Source organism: Falco biarmicus, chromosome 4 (genome assembly GCF_023638135.1).
Source record: "Falco biarmicus isolate bFalBia1 chromosome 4, bFalBia1.pri, whole genome shotgun sequence".
NCBI lineage: Eukaryota > Metazoa > Chordata > Aves > Falconiformes > Falconidae > Falco > Falco biarmicus.
This window is the reverse complement of record NC_079291.1, coordinates 42,530,674-42,547,735: the sequence shown is the minus strand read 5'-3', so window position 1 is coordinate 42,547,735 and position 17,062 is coordinate 42,530,674. Positions and strand designations below refer to the sequence as shown.

At 40.1% G+C, this 17,062-nt stretch overlaps 1 protein-coding gene across 1 annotated transcript in view; it reads right to left on the bottom strand.

Annotated features, from left to right (window-relative positions):
- Nucleotides 1-955: 955 nt before the first annotated feature.
- Nucleotides 956-17,062, bottom strand: part of SPAG6 (sperm associated antigen 6) — a 45,200-nt gene continuing 29,093 nt past the window's right edge. Inside the window, exons 9-11 of the mRNA XM_056338168.1 lie at nucleotides 16,073-16,189; nucleotides 13,153-13,298; nucleotides 956-10,961 (exon numbers count right to left, since the gene is read on the bottom strand). Coding sequence (XP_056194143.1) covers nucleotides 10,895-10,961; nucleotides 13,153-13,298; nucleotides 16,073-16,189 — 330 coding nt within the window. The 3' untranslated portion in view covers nucleotides 956-10,894. The remainder of the gene's footprint in view (nucleotides 10,962-13,152; nucleotides 13,299-16,072; nucleotides 16,190-17,062) is intronic.

Genomic DNA, 17,062 nt, shown 5'->3' with positions numbered 1-17,062 from the left:
CTGATGCTCGTTCCTCTACCCACATCCTCTACAGACCCAACCTCAGAGCAGCTGACTGGTAGAAGTCAGTGGCTCAACCTGCCGGCTCCAAAGCCACACTTTTGGTAGCCAAAAACAGCCTGATGCAGTTCCAAAGCACAGTCTGCCCTCAACTGTGACAGGGATATCTTAATCCATGCGGAAGGTCACTGTCAGAAATACCATTAATGAAATGAAGCTGAGGCCCTGCAGCCGGCAGGGCAGATGCCCTCCAACTGCTGCGATGAGGCTCTGCCTTGCAGCGCTGACACCGCCCGGCACAGAATCAAGGGCTGGGGCGGGGGGGGAAGCTAACATCAAGCATCAAGAAAGCATGATTTTAGCAGCTTCTGTAGCCTGTCAACCCTCCGTGCTGTGTGGTTTCTGCAGTGATAGGTAAAGGCTAAACCCTCTGTCTCTCACAGCTCCTCCTGCTTCCCTGTTTGTTCGGGTTGTATCCTGAAACCTTCCCTGCATTACATCCCCGTTTCCAACACCCAGATGCACGACCTCAGAGGCTCCTGAGTTCTCTTCACCAAGGGAGGACTGATGAGCCCAGCCTGAAGACAGACCTCTGCTACCACTTAGAGGAGCTGCATCCCAGCTCCCCCTCCCCCACCCCCTTCAACACCACCCACACAGCAATCCATCAGCATCACCCATGGAGCATCTGGGGGCAACATGTAATTAGGAATGATGCTGCCTGCCATTTATAGACATACTACTGCAAAGAAAAGCTGGTAGAAGTAATACCCACCAACAGACATACCTTACAGTGTGCATCAAACATTAATGGGGAAAAGTAATAGAAAGGTGGAGGAAAGATACAGAGAGGAGAGAGAAGGATGAAGGCAGCAGCATACTCCATGCAGCTCTGGAACAAAGCAGTCATTAAAACACATACTCTGAGTGATCATGATGTAGCTGTGTGACAAAACAGTTTATTTGAAGCAATAAACAAATTCTGTAAAATAAGAACACCCTGTCTTGCTGGGTAAGTAGAGCTGCATTTGCTTCATGATACCTTTATTGGGATACAACCCAGCAGAAATTGTGCAGGCACGCACGTGCTACGTTGCCTATACACAGGACATCACGGGGCCCATGGTGTTTTCCTCTCCTCTTGAAGTCTTTCACTGCAAGAGATCTTCTTTGCAATTTTCCTCACAGCTGATACTGTGTGGCTAATCTCAAGCACGCCTGCTCCTCAGTTTAGGAATATTTCTTCTCAATTATTTCCTATTTTGAATCTCCACCTTGTTTTTTTTTAAAGGACTCAAAAAAACTGGTTGTGCTTGTCACGACACTGTAAGCATTTAACATGCAGGCCTGTGTGTTCGCTTTTGAGGCATACATCAGCCTATTGTCACAGCAAAAACCAGCTGTTTCCGAAATGCTGTAACAATTCTGCCAAGACTCAGTAACCAGTCTTGGAAAAAGTAAAGTCAAACAAAAAGACTGTGAACTCTGGCAAGCAATGTGTGGAGTGGTAATTCACACGGGCTGAAGAAGACATAAAGAGTAACTAGTCAAATAAACAAAAACACAGGACAAATTATTTAAGTGCATCACAACCTGGAATCAAGGAACAGAAGAGTACTCAGAGGTCTGTAAAAGCATCCGAAGGAGCTGAAGGAGAGATTCTTGCCTCTCTCCCACAGATAAAGTCATGTAGGAGATATATGTATCAGTGAATTTGAGTTAAAGCAAATGAAAGAATTAAAAACCAAAAAGACAGGCAAGATGAAGGAAATCCAGACAAAACTGACTGAACCACTATTTCATTCAGCAGGAAAAAGGGAAGGAAGCAGATGAACCAGCTGTCCGCTCAAGGCACAACGATACAGCAACTGAAGACAGAGAAGACCTCATGCTCTGCTTTGGGGGCTATGGTAAACACTCTTCAAATGAGGAGTTTTTCAACTGCATTATGAAGCCAGATCCAATCTCTCCGTTGCTTTGTTCTTTCACTTGGTTTGCCAACCTGCAGCAGTAAATCGATGGTGGTTAAACAATGGAATTTTTATCAGGCTTACAAACTGTACTTGCTGCCTACAGTTCCCCTGCAGAACAGCTTCAAATTACAGTGCACTTGTGTGAAGTTGCAGAGTTTTGTCATCTAACCATCCCACCAGCCCAGAGCACATCACGGGAGCTGTGCCGCCGTCATCTGACTGCCATATGCCCAGGCCCGGGAACCTTCCTTCAGTGCACAGTCACCCTCAAATCAACAAAAGCTTCTGCCTGGCTGAGAATTTTCAGGACCAGCTCCCCAGACAAGCAGGATGGCCTCTCAACAGCACTATTTAACTAACATTCATCTTTTATGTATTCTTCGTGTGTCTTACCACCCCAGGATTCCAACACACTAGCACCACATTTCATTCATCTGCAACAGATTGGAATGAACATTCAGCTTAAGTTTTATTACCTTACTAGTGAATTTTCGCAAATTACCTTTTTGTTTTGTAGATTTTTTTCAGTTCCTTAACAGCTATTGCAAGGGGGTTTCACACTATGAACCTGACAGGTGACTTAACTGTGTATAAAAGGATCTCTAGGTCTGGTCCTTTGGACCACTTAGGTTGAGGGGAAAGGAAAGGTATATCCCTCCTTCAAGATTCAAATCATTTTCATTAAGATTACAGAAAATTATCTGTGGTCTCTGAGGAGCAGGAAAAATCCAGGTTTCAGATTGCTTTTGTAGTTCTGTGTCCTTCCTTTAGGTGTGCAATGATGTAGCTCCATTTTCACACAGAAGGAATCCAGCTGAGAGCACATTTTTTATTATAACTCCAGATGATGCTCAAGAAGATGAAAACCTCATTTTTCTCAGGTGGTCAGAGAACAAGTCCCAGTAAACTGACATTCTTTTCTCTCATCTGAATTCTGCGGAGGAACTCAAATTGTTTGTAAAGCCGTTCCAAAGATATTTTTAAAAAGATGCACACAAAATACAAAAGAGAGGACAGTCCTGGACTTTTTCACCTTTTCAATCACTTTTCAATCGCTTAAGAACAGTCATTTAGGTCAGAGTAGTTAAACTGCTATGAAACAGCTGCTAAAGCATTCTTCTATTGTAAATCAAACAGCAATTTTACCAAACGTTCCCATTGTACAACTACATTAACATAAACAAAAAAATCAGGATTTTAAAAAATCCTTGGGAGGGGGAAGGGCTAGGCCTAAAATAATGATTCATGACCTCATGATAATTCGAGTCAATGGCAAAAACATTAGCAGATTTTGTTACTAGTAGGTCGTGCCTGATATAAAAAGATACATAAATATGGGGAGATGGTCCAAACTGGAGCTCCACACCTCAGAGAGAAAGCCAAGTTTCCCATCTTGCTGTCAGACAAGGTGATGTATCACAGGCACAGCTATAGCTTCTGAAATGGCAGCTTCTTAAAACACTGCCATCAAAACGGTTCACGTTCTCCACTTTAACCAAGGGAATTACCACAAGAAAATGAGTTAAGGTCAGCTACACATTGATCACACTGGTAAACAGTAATAACACTTAGCACTCAGAGCAGTTTTCAACTTCAAAGCACTAATGAACAACACTCCTGGGACATCCTGAGGAGGTGGAAGTTCTCCCTGTGCCAGACCCAACCAGGCAAGGCTGGTGCACTGCTGCCAAATGGACATGGGATGGAGAAGGGGAGAGGAATCTATAAATCCTCTCAGCCCTATGGGTATACGCTGTACTTTGTCTTTTCTAGGGAAGGGTGGGGTCTTAATCCATGCAATTAAGGACAGACTGATTTCAGCTGCATCTCTGTGGCTATGGTGGCATATAAGCAGCACAGGCACAAGGGCTGCTTTCCTTGCCCCCTTCCCAGCCTCCCGGATTCTGGTGTGCTCCAAGCCCTTGCAGTCTTCACAGATAAACTACTGCAGGATTTGCTTTGGAGTGACTAAAAGCAAGAAAGTTTCATATTGTTAAACTGATCATAGAATCACTGGAGTTATCCTCCTTTCCATTCCCATAAAACAAAAATGTCTGTAGGAATCACGATCCAGTACTAGGCTGGCATGAGCGGCACTGCCACTGCATCACCAACCGATGCAACTGCCTGGCCCCAAAGTTGGAGGAAGAGACAAGCCCCATGACCAAACCTGGAGACGGCCACAGCAAGGAAGTATTACTCATGAAAGGAGATAGAAAACTTGAAGCTTCCTTACATATTCATTTCCCAAAGCAGGTAATAGCTGCAACACCAGTATGTTAGCGATTCTTCCAATCTCCCTTTCTATCTCATGCTCTGCACAGCTGGGCAACACAGCTCAGTCTCCAACACAGAGCATGAGCCATTCCCCAAAAGCTCTAGAAAGATTTTCCTACTGTTCCCTCATTTGAAGCACGATTGGGGAGGAAAAAGAGAGTAATTTTATCACTTCTGCTTAGTTTCCAGCAAGAAGCAGAGCTGTTCAGGGCACAAAGGAGTATAGCTGATGCAGATCCAGTGCCTGATTCTCACTGCAACGGAAATCAGGTGGGTGCTGCTGACCTTAATGGAAATTAGTACCATAAAGCTGGCATTAGTGAGCAAAGGACCTGCCAATGACCTGCTCTCCTCCAGCCACTAAAGATGCTTTACAGGGGCAAGCTTTGTGAAAGCAAAGACAGAAATCATTACAACTACGTTTTGGTTGACCATGCTTGCAAGTGTGCATGTGTGTGTTGTGCAAGTGTAACAGGAAGGGGTTGCCTAAAGATCAGAGCAGACTACAAATGGCAGCTGTTCTTCCTGAATTTTACACATTGCTCAAGTCATAAAGAATTAACTTTGCCCAACTCAGTAAAACTCCCTTCCCTCTTTGTTCATATTCACTCTAGTATAACCATCATTTTTGATCCTCTAGCAATTTCCATTGTTGGGGCTTATTTTCTGTGACTTGAGAACCTGAAATTATGCTATATACCTTTGTAGCTCATTGAACTAACCAGTATTTCTTTTAATTTAGTAAGGAAACATTTAACTGGGTGTGACCAAATAAATACTGTGTCTAAACCAACACAAATATACGTTGCACAAGGCTATAAACCTGTCTCAGAGCTCCAATGATATTGCAAGTCAATGAAGCTTCAGTGTTCTCATTAACGTGATTCCATCAGACCTCTACATTGTATATTATTAATTTTTCAGCAATAGATTGTAATATAATTTATGGCACTGTGGGGCAACAAAGGCTGCATCTTGGTAGTAATCCAACCTTTTAGGTTGATAATGGCTTTAACACTGCCCTAATATTAAAAGGTGAGCATGTACAGAGGCCATCAGACCCAATTATAAATAGAACAGGGATAAAACACACCACTAGTCTGTATCAGTGAAGACAAAACCTCCCTTGAAAAGAAAGGGCACAAATCTTGTCACAAGATTACAAAGAGTTTTGTTGCCAATTTTGACACAAAATATAATCAAGAACCTTGTTTTTTAGAAAGACATTAACATGCTTTCTCCCCTCTCAAAAATTTTTTTTTTTTTATAAAAGGAACAAAATATAGAACAGTTAAAGTTAATCTGGGTACCTATTCTTTAACTCTGTTTGGAGGTAGGAACTAGTTAGAATAAGTGTACTTTTCTGAAGAAAATGCAAGCCTTCAAAACCTCTGTGGAAATCTGCTAAGATGATGGCATCAGTACACTCACATTGTTCTCCATAGCTTGCTGATGTGCGATAGTGAACACAACCAGTTTCTGTTACAGACAGTAGATCACGGTCCTCAGCACTTCGCTGAGAATTCAGCGAGCCTTGTGATCAGACCTCTGAGAGAGAACACAAGCAACTACAAAATGTGTTTAACCCAAGTAAGAGTAACCTCTTGTGAAAGGCAGCACAATACAATTTACTGGTTTAAAAGGCATTCTCATCATCAAAATATGCATTAGTATTGCTTATATGTATTTTTTAATTCAATCTTTTGTGCAGTATCTAGAAATACAGTACAGTGGTAATAATATAATAGGTATTTTCACTAGCTAAATTATAGAGCTGACTGCAGAATACAGCATAGTAGCATCAATATTAACAGTTAAGTATTATACAAAAATGACATCAATAGTTTTACTATAGTCATGAGAGACATTGTAATTTCCTCTTTCTCCAAGATCCATTGAAATTGTGTCAGATGAGGAAACTCACAAAACCCACTGGCTTTTAGTTCAACTCAAATTCTAAAAATCAGCATCTCTAAGAGTCTTAGGTAAATTTTTGTCAGTTCTTGAACAATATTCCTTTCTGAATATGGTATTAGTTATAAAGAACTTAAGTTCCGCTGCATCAACCTCTCATATGAATTTAATTTTCCCAGCCCTTCTGCAGGTTAAAAAAGGAGTATAACAGGTACTTCACAGCTGAAGATGATGATACATTGGGATTTGTAATAATTATCCAAGATCATAAAACCAATCCTATGTCAGTGCAAGAAGTGGAACAACTGGCTTTGCAATCTAGTGCTGCTCCGTATTTCCTTTCTAACCTAATCACACAAGGAGATCTAAAACTCTTAACCACCAAGATACTGGACACCAAGCAGCCATTAAGAAAAATACCGAGGTAAGCATGTTTTCACAGATCCCTCACCTGAAGGGACAATGGTCAGCCACCCCTACATGCCCAGAAATCAGAGGACTCCAATTTACACCAGAAGCTGAAGGCTACCCCGCTGCACCCCCCCATGCATAAAACTCCCTTTTGGCCGACGTAATTCACAACCCCCTAGACCAAGTCAAGAACTTTAGGATCTACTCACACTCCATCCACTTCCTAATTACAGTAACTTTATGCTTTACTTCACAAAATGAGATTCCTTTCTTCCTTCACCAGTTCCACTCAGCTCCTTCATGATATTGTTTGTTAAGATGCAGATCTCCAGCAGACTGATTACTTCAGATGAGACAAAGCGATCCCTTGGTAAATCCCTCTGTACAACACTTGCAGAACATACTATATGCGCTATATGCACAAGAGCTAAACTCCTTGAATTTCCTCTTTTCGGATCCTCTTGGTTTCCAGTCATTCAAACAAAAATGGAGCTTTTGTAGGCCAATTAATCCATCCACTGAATGAAATATGGTAAAGTTTTACACATCCACATTTCTTTCAAAGCCCTGGTTTACATCTGTAGATTTAATAATAGCTGTAGTAATGTAGACAAAAATCATGGCTCAGGCCTCCAGAGAAGATCTTTAAAGACTTGGGTGGCAATATCCCAATGCTGCAGTCAAAGGAACTGGCAAAATTATTTAAGGACTGTTTCCGCTTAGATTTATTTCTGCCAAAACACTGGCTTAATTTTCTTTGTGTCTCTTAATAAGCTACCTCTGTGAGATGGACACTTACTTGAAATGCTTGTATGTCCTAAGCTCAGAAGTAGGCACTGTTCGGTGGCAAACTGAGACAAACATCCAAAGGTGGTGTCAGGCTTAAGCTGCAAAATGAGCCTGTTCATCTTCTCTAGCATCAGTCACAAACTAGCATGAAAACAGCATTTACACAATGAATTAAAATGCAAATCTACATTTTATTCTATGAAATTGAGACAAATGATACACACTTGAAGCCTGCCAGAGTAGCAATTACAAACATTAATATAGTTTTAGATGATGACTTAAGCCAAATGAGAGGATGCAATAGAAACGCTGAGCTTGTGAAACAGTACTGGAAAAAAACCCCAACTCCTGCCCTAGTAATGTAAGCCTAAAATACACATTAGTGATAATTCTGCTGTAAAGGGCTAGATCTACTTTGTAACTCCAGAGAAGCCTCCAGCCACAAGGTGTATATACAATGCAGGGAAGCAGCCTGCCAGCAAAGGAGAGCTCAGGGTGTCTCAAAGTATGTGGGAGAGGACTTCACACTGTCACAACTTAATGGCATGCGACATTGTCCAGGGAAGTCCCGCAACAAGAGGCCAAACAGTCACTGGCCTAGGACAGAACTGCCTAGCTGGTGTAAAGACGTATTTATGCTACGTCTGATTTAGATTGTGCTCTGCACAATCAGATAGATCTGAAGGTTTCCCTTGTGCAATCATTTCCTTTGCCAGGAATCAGAAAAAGACTGTGAAAAGACTGTGAACAAATTGTTTAGGTGTTGAAATTTAACTCTGTAGAATCCTTACAGTGTAATCACAGTGTGACACAGCAGGAGTACGTTTGTCAGAGGACTGAAGCCTCTTTGCTCTCTCTGCACAAAACTTATACATTAGCATTGTATGGTGTGGGAGTGCTCCCAAGCACACGATGCAGCTATGGGTACTGTCGTGGTTTAACCTCAGCTGACAACCAAGCATCACGCAGCCGCTTGCTCAAGCCCCCTCACCCAGAGGGATGGGGAGGAGAATCAGAAAGAAATGTAAAACTCAAGGGTTGAGATAAGAACAATTGAATAGGTAAATCCAAAGCCGTGCATGCAAGCAAAGCAAAACAAGGGATTCATTCAGTACTTCCCATGGGCAGGCAGGTGCTCAGCCACCTCCAGCAAAGCCAGGCTCCATCACATGTAACAGTTACTCGGGAAGACAAACACCATAATGCCAGATGTCCCCCCCTCTTCCTTCTTCCCCCAGATTATACACTCAGCATGATGTCATATGGTATGGAATATCCCTTTGGCTACTTCGGGTCAGCTGCCCTGACTGTGTCCCCTCCCAGCTTCTTGTGCCCCTCCAGCCCTCTCACTGGCAGGGCCCAAGGAACTGAAAAGTCCTTGATTTAGTATAAACATCACCCAGCAACACCCAAAAACATCAGTGTGCTATCAGGGTTGTTCTCACACCAAATCCAAAACACAGCACTGCACCAGCTACCAAGAAGAAAATTAACCCTATCCCAGCTGAAACCAGGACAGTACACAGCTCCATGCCTACCCTGCCTCCCATCTGCACTGCGACTGCGTTCAGCCCTCTGCACCATTTCTGTTCTGTTAGGGAAAATAAAGGCTTCAGATCCTTCAAGACTGTCTGGAAGACTTTCCATTACATTTTCTTTTAGAGACTGTATAAGAGTTTATTTTTAAATATCCATAATGTGTATGAGAAAATTATTACAAAAATCTTTTTAATAGACCTAATGTTTTTTCTACTAGTGTCCTAGCATTAATAATGTCAGAATATGAACACCAAAACTGAAAAGGCATTTAGTAGAAGCTAGTCAGTTCCAAGACTTTTCACTCTGATGTGTGCTAAGGAAAAAACCCAGCTGGTGGGGTTTCTATACCAGCATTCATGTCACCAAGAGTTTCCATCTCAGACTCCATACAACAAGGTACCATGCATCCCCTGCTCCTCTTGAAGAGCAGTCTGAGGGCATCAAGTACCTCACAGGAGCCGTACAGCCCTCTGTAGAATTAAACCTTTACACAAGATAGCCCATCAATGTTTTTGTGAACTGTTGAAAAATACGCTGACAAGGATAAAAGAAAATAGTCATTTGGAATTTTGCAGAGAAAAGCCACTCTAAATCATTTCCAACTGCAATAAGTTTTTGCTCCTGTTTTACGAGTAATAGAGGAGACTATCCCTGCTTTATAAACTCAATCAGTTAATATGTTTAAGAAAGTAGACAAGTTTGTCTCCTGCGGGGGTTTTCAAATATTGTCTTTCCTTGTGGCTGCCAGTATTTCAACATCCCGTTCCAGAAACACTCTTTATTACTCTTTGGGAAAAAAAAAAAATTAAAAAAAACCCACAAGAAACAGCTGCATCCGAGGAAAAGAAAAATGGTTAGAAGAACAAAAAATGGTAAATTACATTTACATATTAGGCAATACTAAAGGGTTGTACGCTGCTCCCCGCTGCTACAGTACACCAGAGGAATAAGCAGAATGTAAAAGTCTTTTCACTCTAATCTCTCAGGATGTTCTACAGACAAACAAGAGCTCACATCTCCAATAACCTCCACGTCAATGCATTCTGCAACTTCAAGACTAAGTTTCAAGTGTGTTTCAACTCAATTCTGCAGTAATTTCAGCTCTTGAAGAACAAGTACTGAACAGCCTTAGTCCCATCACGCGGGTCCCCTCTGAACGTGCTCAGAACTTTGCTAACACTCTTCCTGCAACCAAGCAGTTTTCTCTTCTGAGCTGCATAAATTTGCTGCTGATCCAAATGCAGATGAACCTCGGAGGGTCCTTTGTGCCCATGGAAGTTCTAAGTTCACTCTGTCCTTTCCAAGAAGAACAACAATGCATACACCAAACAGGGTACTGCTGCTTCCCTCCACAGTGAATCCTGCCTGAATTAGAACTTTTGAGAAGATGTATCCTCTACCATGCCAGGACCACCAGACTGTCACATATCATGCAGAATTCAACCCTTTTATCACCATCAGATCTGATTATTTCTTTACGTATAGCAGCTACTAACATGTTTGGAGATGCAAAATCATATCACTTTGCTTTCTGAAAGGTAGCAGTAGGCAATACCTCACCACAGAATGGATTCCATAATTAGAAAAAGCACAGGAGCCAGCTTTTTCCCCCTCATCAAGCTTGGGAAGCTCTAAACAATATGCAGAGGCAAAAGGGGAAAATGGTTACAGTACTGAAAAGGCTAAAATTTGAATGAGATAACAACAAACCTTTCTTGTGGAAGGAAAAGGAAATGACCGATTCTAAAAAAGCTTCTGTGATAAATCATCACCCCTGCATGAAATTCCATTCATATATGCTGCAAATGGGAGTGATGTCAGAGAAAAACAAAAAGGAACAAAAACTTAGCAACAAACAAGTTTATAAAGGACAAAATACAGCTTGCTGGAATTGCCGAGCTCTTTCAGTAGTTCAAACAGTAGAAGATTTCAGAATCAAACAAGTTTCAACGGCTGTATTTGTATTACAGCTCTAATAAAAATTTTGAGGTTTATAAAACTGGATGGTAATTTTCCACCCTTTCCAGAAGCATCTCAGAATATCCAGGGGAATAATACCTGAAAGAGAAACATTTTGTTTGTGCATTAGACTACAAGGCATGTTCTGTGCTAAATAATGAAACACTCTCTGTATTTCTATTGATCAGCAAAAATCCTAGCATTAAACACTAGTCAAGGAATTCAACAGTTATTCCCCTACAATATTTTAAGAGTCTGCTTTTCAACTTATATTACCACTCATACTTGGAAGTCAGGTTTCCAAAAATATGTTTAGCTTCTGTTAGGGTACGTAGGTAAGTGGCTAGTTTTCAGATAGGTTCAGCAGCCATAAGCATTGTCTTTACTGAGAAACGTAGATGTTAACTTCCTTTGAAATTATGTCCTTTAGTAAAAAAGCATGAGTTTACACAGAACCATAGACTGCCAGACAACAATAGCCTACTGCTGTTTGTCAAACATAAGCACACACCCCAAAATTAATGTGAAGTCTACAACAATGCAAGAGACATTGATTCTAGAACAAAAAAAAATTATCACAATGACCTTCTCTAATACCAACTCAAGGACAGAGATTATCCAGTAGGTTTTCATTAGAGTAGGACTCTATGGTGCCATTGTTGTCCTCCTGTCATTCAGTTGGTTTTCCACAACAGGCCAACTACATGCTTCCAATATGCAAACATCACCAAAACTGCATTTAATACTTGTTTCCCAGGTTAAGAGTATCTGACATTTATTACTGTGTGGTATTCTAAAAACATGCATCTTAGTACATTTCTGGTTTTGCAGGCATGTGAATTGTAATCTCTGAGCCCTGGAAGCTTTAAGTATAAAGATAGAGGAACACACTTCCACATAATGCATGCCTGAAATGTATTCAGGCAGAAATCCCCAATGTTTTCACACTGAAGGAAGATCTATTTACCTTGTTGATTTTCATTTTCTGGGTGATTTCTGCATAATGTAACTCTTTTTAAAACTCATATTAGTTCTCTGATTGAAAGCTAACTTTTCAATGCATTATTATATTCAGTCTGCAAACAGCCTAAAATAACAGGTCTCCAGGACAAACCCAGAGCTGGAGTCTATTATAGCAGCTGTGCCTCAGGCAGCACAACCAACATCAGGCAGTAGCACAAAGAGGCAAGCAGTAGATGTTGGAAGGGGCCCTTTTCTTTATTACATCCCAGCCTACATGAGTAACTTGTTTCATTTACAGGGGAAAAAACAGCTGTAACAAAGAAACATTAATTATGTCCAGCAAAGCATAAGCAAATGTCCTCTTCCCCTCTTAAGTATAAGCTGCAGAATGAAGTTTCTTTATGGTTTTGCTTTTACCCATTTGACAGCCACTAGCTTTTCCGTGTCAAGACAAGCAGGACTTCATTTTGTGTGACTTTGTAGCTACTATTAGCTGAAGAACTCTGTTGCTATAATTAAAATGATGATGCAGATTTCCAGAGCCTGTAGAGGGAGTGCACGAGTACAACATCGTTTTTCTGTGTTGATAGAGTGAAGGACTGCTAAATGGGTATCTAGAATCTAGGAGGGCATTTCTCTCATTATTACAATTTAAGATGGTGACATTTTGACTGTAAGCTATTTAATAGTGTTTCTGTATTCATTAAGGGCAAAGTTCAACTTGGTGCAGACAGCTGGTGTATGGTCTTTTTATATAACACTTAAGCCTCATGATGAGGCTTGGGGGAGGAAGGGCAGCTGTGGGCAGAGCAACTGTGCAGGAGAGTCTCTGGACCCTCTGTACATGAAAGGAAGTTTCGAATGAGCCTCTGAATACACTAATTCAGAAAGATTCTTAGGGCAGTCGAGGATGCAACCAAAGATTCACCAATACCTGTATTTTGGAGCCTGAGTAATCCATAACTAAGTTACCAAGTACAAACTGAACATCCACAGACATTAATATGGCAGCAGTTGTGCTGAAGCCTCAGTCTGGGTAGTGCAGGACTGACTCTTCTCTCCAGTTTCCTGCAACAACCTGATTATTTGGGCTTTGCTTACAAAGACATTTGATTCCAAAACCAATCAGAAATAAGAAAGTGTTCAAAAGTATGTGTCTAGCGGTTGTGTTACCACTGGGGCAATTAACCAAATGTTACAGTGTTTCATTAAAAATAAAATTAACATAGAAGTTAATTAATATTTTAAATACTTGCTTTGTATTGTTCCTGTTAAAAACATCTAACAGTGTTGTAAGTATGAATTTTTAAAATTTAATTTTCCCTACCTTACTATTTCTTCTGGATAGCAATTGTTAATAGTGTTGATATATTCTTGAAGAAGTGACCCAGGCTCTGCTTTTATTTCTTGAACCTTTTTAAGTCCACCAGTTGTTACAAAGAGACGACGTGCTTTACTGTCATGTGGTAACACCTACACACAGAAAAGTACATTAAAAAAAAATATTGTCTTTTAAAGGAACCTCTATGCTACTAGGCTCAAAGATTGCTTATCTGTTTTTAATTCAGAGGATAGATAAAAAGGAACAGAAGTACAACATCTGTAATGACTACTGTATTTTAACACCCAGTTGTACAGGGAAAAAAAAAAAAAATCACAAACCAGCCCTTTATGGTTATAACAATTTAGCATGTAATTTAATACATAACATATATCTAAAATTAATGAATTGAGTATTTCTTTTTACGTAAATAATATTTCTTGAATTATTCCTATGGAGACAGTAAGATTGTAGAGATGAAATAGATAATAAAAACAGAACACTAACATGGAATAACAGCAGCATCTGTTCCACTTAAACCAAGTTATTCAGGTCTTTTATGTCAATTCCCACAGTTTAATTGTAGAGCAGAATTTTATATCATTATAATGATCTAGTATAGATTAGTGCATGAAAACAATACTGAGAATCGTTGCAAGTGAACAATGCAGCCTTGAAGCATTACATGCTACTATTAAATTCCTAGATATTAAAATCCTACAACACACTGTGCAGCCATGGAAGCCTTTTACAAACACATACACACATGCACACAAAGCAAAAAATGTGAAGTTTCTGCAGCCAAAGGGGATGAGAAGCAGAAATGATCAGACAATACATTCTGTGCTCCCTGAGTGATGCCAATATGCAGCTCTGTCCAGAGGATGGGAGGGAGGGAGGTGGGGGCTGGGCCAGGCAAGGGAGAATGACAGCACATAGTCGATAGGCCTACAAGGCTGCAATAATATTAAAAAAAAAAAAAGAAAGAAGGGTGTGTGGGGGGTGTGTGTGTGTGGAGACAGATAATGCAAGACATCAGCTGCATCTACAACAAAACCACATGGATTTAAAACCAACTCAAGAGTTATATATCACAGGGGCAAAAGCATTTTGTAAGCCCTCACACTGGTCAGACAAATCAAGCCATAAATTTGACTATCTCAGTGTAAAACAAGAGCCTTGAAGGAAGAAGGGATTGCCTAAAAGGCTGAAGCAAAAGAAGGATGAGGCTTCTGCCATGCGTATAGGCAAACAGCCTTCATCTCTCTGGTCTCTCTAGGCTGTATAAAATCAACACACAGGTGAAGAAAAACACAGGAGCAGCATGACCTCTCCCTATTATATGCTCCACAAAAGTATCAGGAACAACTGTGATCATTTAATTGTGGGCACTGAAAAGACTGCTGTTTCCATGTATTTCCCATAACAAGAACTGCCAAGGAGGAACTAGCAAGGACACAGGATACAGCCCTTTCCCTGCCTTCCTCCTCCACACTGTGACTCCCGGGCTGGATAAGACAGCAGAAAACTCTCTTGGAAGAGACCCTAAAGACAGCAACTCTGAGACACATTCCCTTCCCCCAGTCCAAACTGAGACAGCACAGAATTGCACAGACCCTGAAAACAATAATGCTAAAATTACCCAGTCCAGCACCAAGAATGGATAGCATCCCACTCTGAAGCACAGCTCAGAAATAAGGCTTTTACTGTGCTATAAATAAGCCCACAGAAGTAATGCACCACAGCTCTAAGAACTGCAAATTCCCAAGCTATGGTACAGGAGAGAAAAAAAGCTTTTACTGCAGAGAACTTAATTTTAAATGTATACTTCAGAAGAGCAAATGCCAGACAAGTATAGTTTGTTTAATACAATGTAGGAGAAGAAGAAAAACAAAACAAAACATCAGCTGATATAAAGGGTACAAAACCACTTCAACAGCAAACAACATTCAAATCTATACACTGGGTAACCAACTACTGTGCACTCAGCTCATTAACAGCTCCAGTCAGCAGACAAACAAAAGGCACTGGATTCTGACCAAACCTCCGATCTTTGTACAGACTTAGCAAGAAGATAGGACAAACCTAAGTGTGGCAATGTAATCAGAAATCTGCACTACAAACACTAGTGCTTCCAGATCTGCAATAATCAGAACTGAATATCAAGAGTGTTTTACCTGGCTATTTCTAGAAAGAACACCTCACCAAGAGAGCCTGGTACCTCCTGCTGACATTATACTGCAGAGTATCGCACAAAAGATAGTCTATAGTTGAGCAGGATTCCAAACAGCTGGTAAACAATGCAGACACTGGAAATTTTCTGATTAGTTAGCAATTACTTAAATAATCTGGAATTTTTTTATCAAAGCGTATCACTTTTTATGTGCTGCACTCAAAATCAACAATGTAATAACAAACAGTTTCAAATTTTGAGAGGGATGAAAAAAGATCTAGGATTTTTACACTTACTTAATTGAGACTGAATATTATTAACAAGATAGAAGTGGTGAAGCCTTCATACTCTAGATTATTGTAAAATACCTGACTTAAGTCACTCCTGTACAGACAGCTTGTAGTTTATCAAAAACAGATGTGACTGGGATTTATGTGACACATTGGCTCAGTGAAAATATTTGCACATGAGTTAAAATTCCACTTCATCTCAAGAAGCAAGGAAGAAAAAAACACCTTGCTTATAAGCAACTGTTTTCCCAGCATTAGGATGAATTATGGCAGTTTCCAAATGAAACAAGTCTCTAGCTTTATCAGACAAAAGAACTGGTTGCTCCAAACCTACTTCTGCAGGGGATGCTTCAGGATCCTGAGAAAATAACTGAGACCTTTAGAAAGATTTCATCTTTGGAAAGATAGCTTCATTGCTAAATTGAAAACGATTAACATATTATCAAGCAGAGCCTCTTCTTACCTTACTAAACTGCCCAACAATATGTTTCATAATATTGGGAGGGGCATCATGCAGCAATGGTTCAAGTGCCGGAAGATAGGTGCATTTCTGAAGGATGTTCTTTAAGGCTTTTTTAGTCTATTGAAATGCAAAATAAAATTTCTCTAGTAAGACATCAATGAAAACAACAAGAAATCATGTTATATATCACTGAAGTCTAATCAAAAAGGCAAATTGATCAGAATTCTCAAAGAGCATTTTCTGAACAAAAAACTATGATATCTATCAGGTCACTTAATGAAGAATCAATTTTCTACTTAGATTTATTAAACCTCAAAACCTACAGTGCATCATATTCTTATTATGTTATCTATGGTCAAAGTAATGGCAATTTACCTTTGACTACAATAAAAGCAGGAGTAGAACCTTTAAGTAAATTGAAGTATTGTAATATAATAAGAAGGCTAAATCAAAACACATTTTAAAGGATTCTATTTTAGAAATGGCTTCCTAGAAGAGTCTGCCGATCTGGGACGTCAAAGTGCAGTACTGTCCAGGGGAAGAGAGAGTGAAACAGTTGTACATCAGTGCTTAGTTTCTGAAAACAGACTCAATGTTGACTGCTACGAGCAGTAAAGATCTTCTTGGGCAGGATTATAGCTACGGCTAATTCCACCTTGATATTTTGGTAACTACTGAAAATAATTATACAGAAGTTACTTTACAGATCTGGAATGTTATTCTTCAGTGGAACATACAGAAACATAGTACAACATGGGAGACCATATCCTGTCATATTGTACTCTTCAGCTGGCTGGCTTACTGTTGCTCAAAAATACACTTTTACCCAAACTGCAACTCTACTAGCTCCCACACAAGGAAGGCCCTAAACATGAACAGCTACATGTTTTCAAGAGCAGAGCTTTCAATATTTGTTATAGTTTTATTATAATAATAAAAGTGTAAGCAAATTTCCTACAAGGACTATATTTTGTACAAGGTCTTATACTT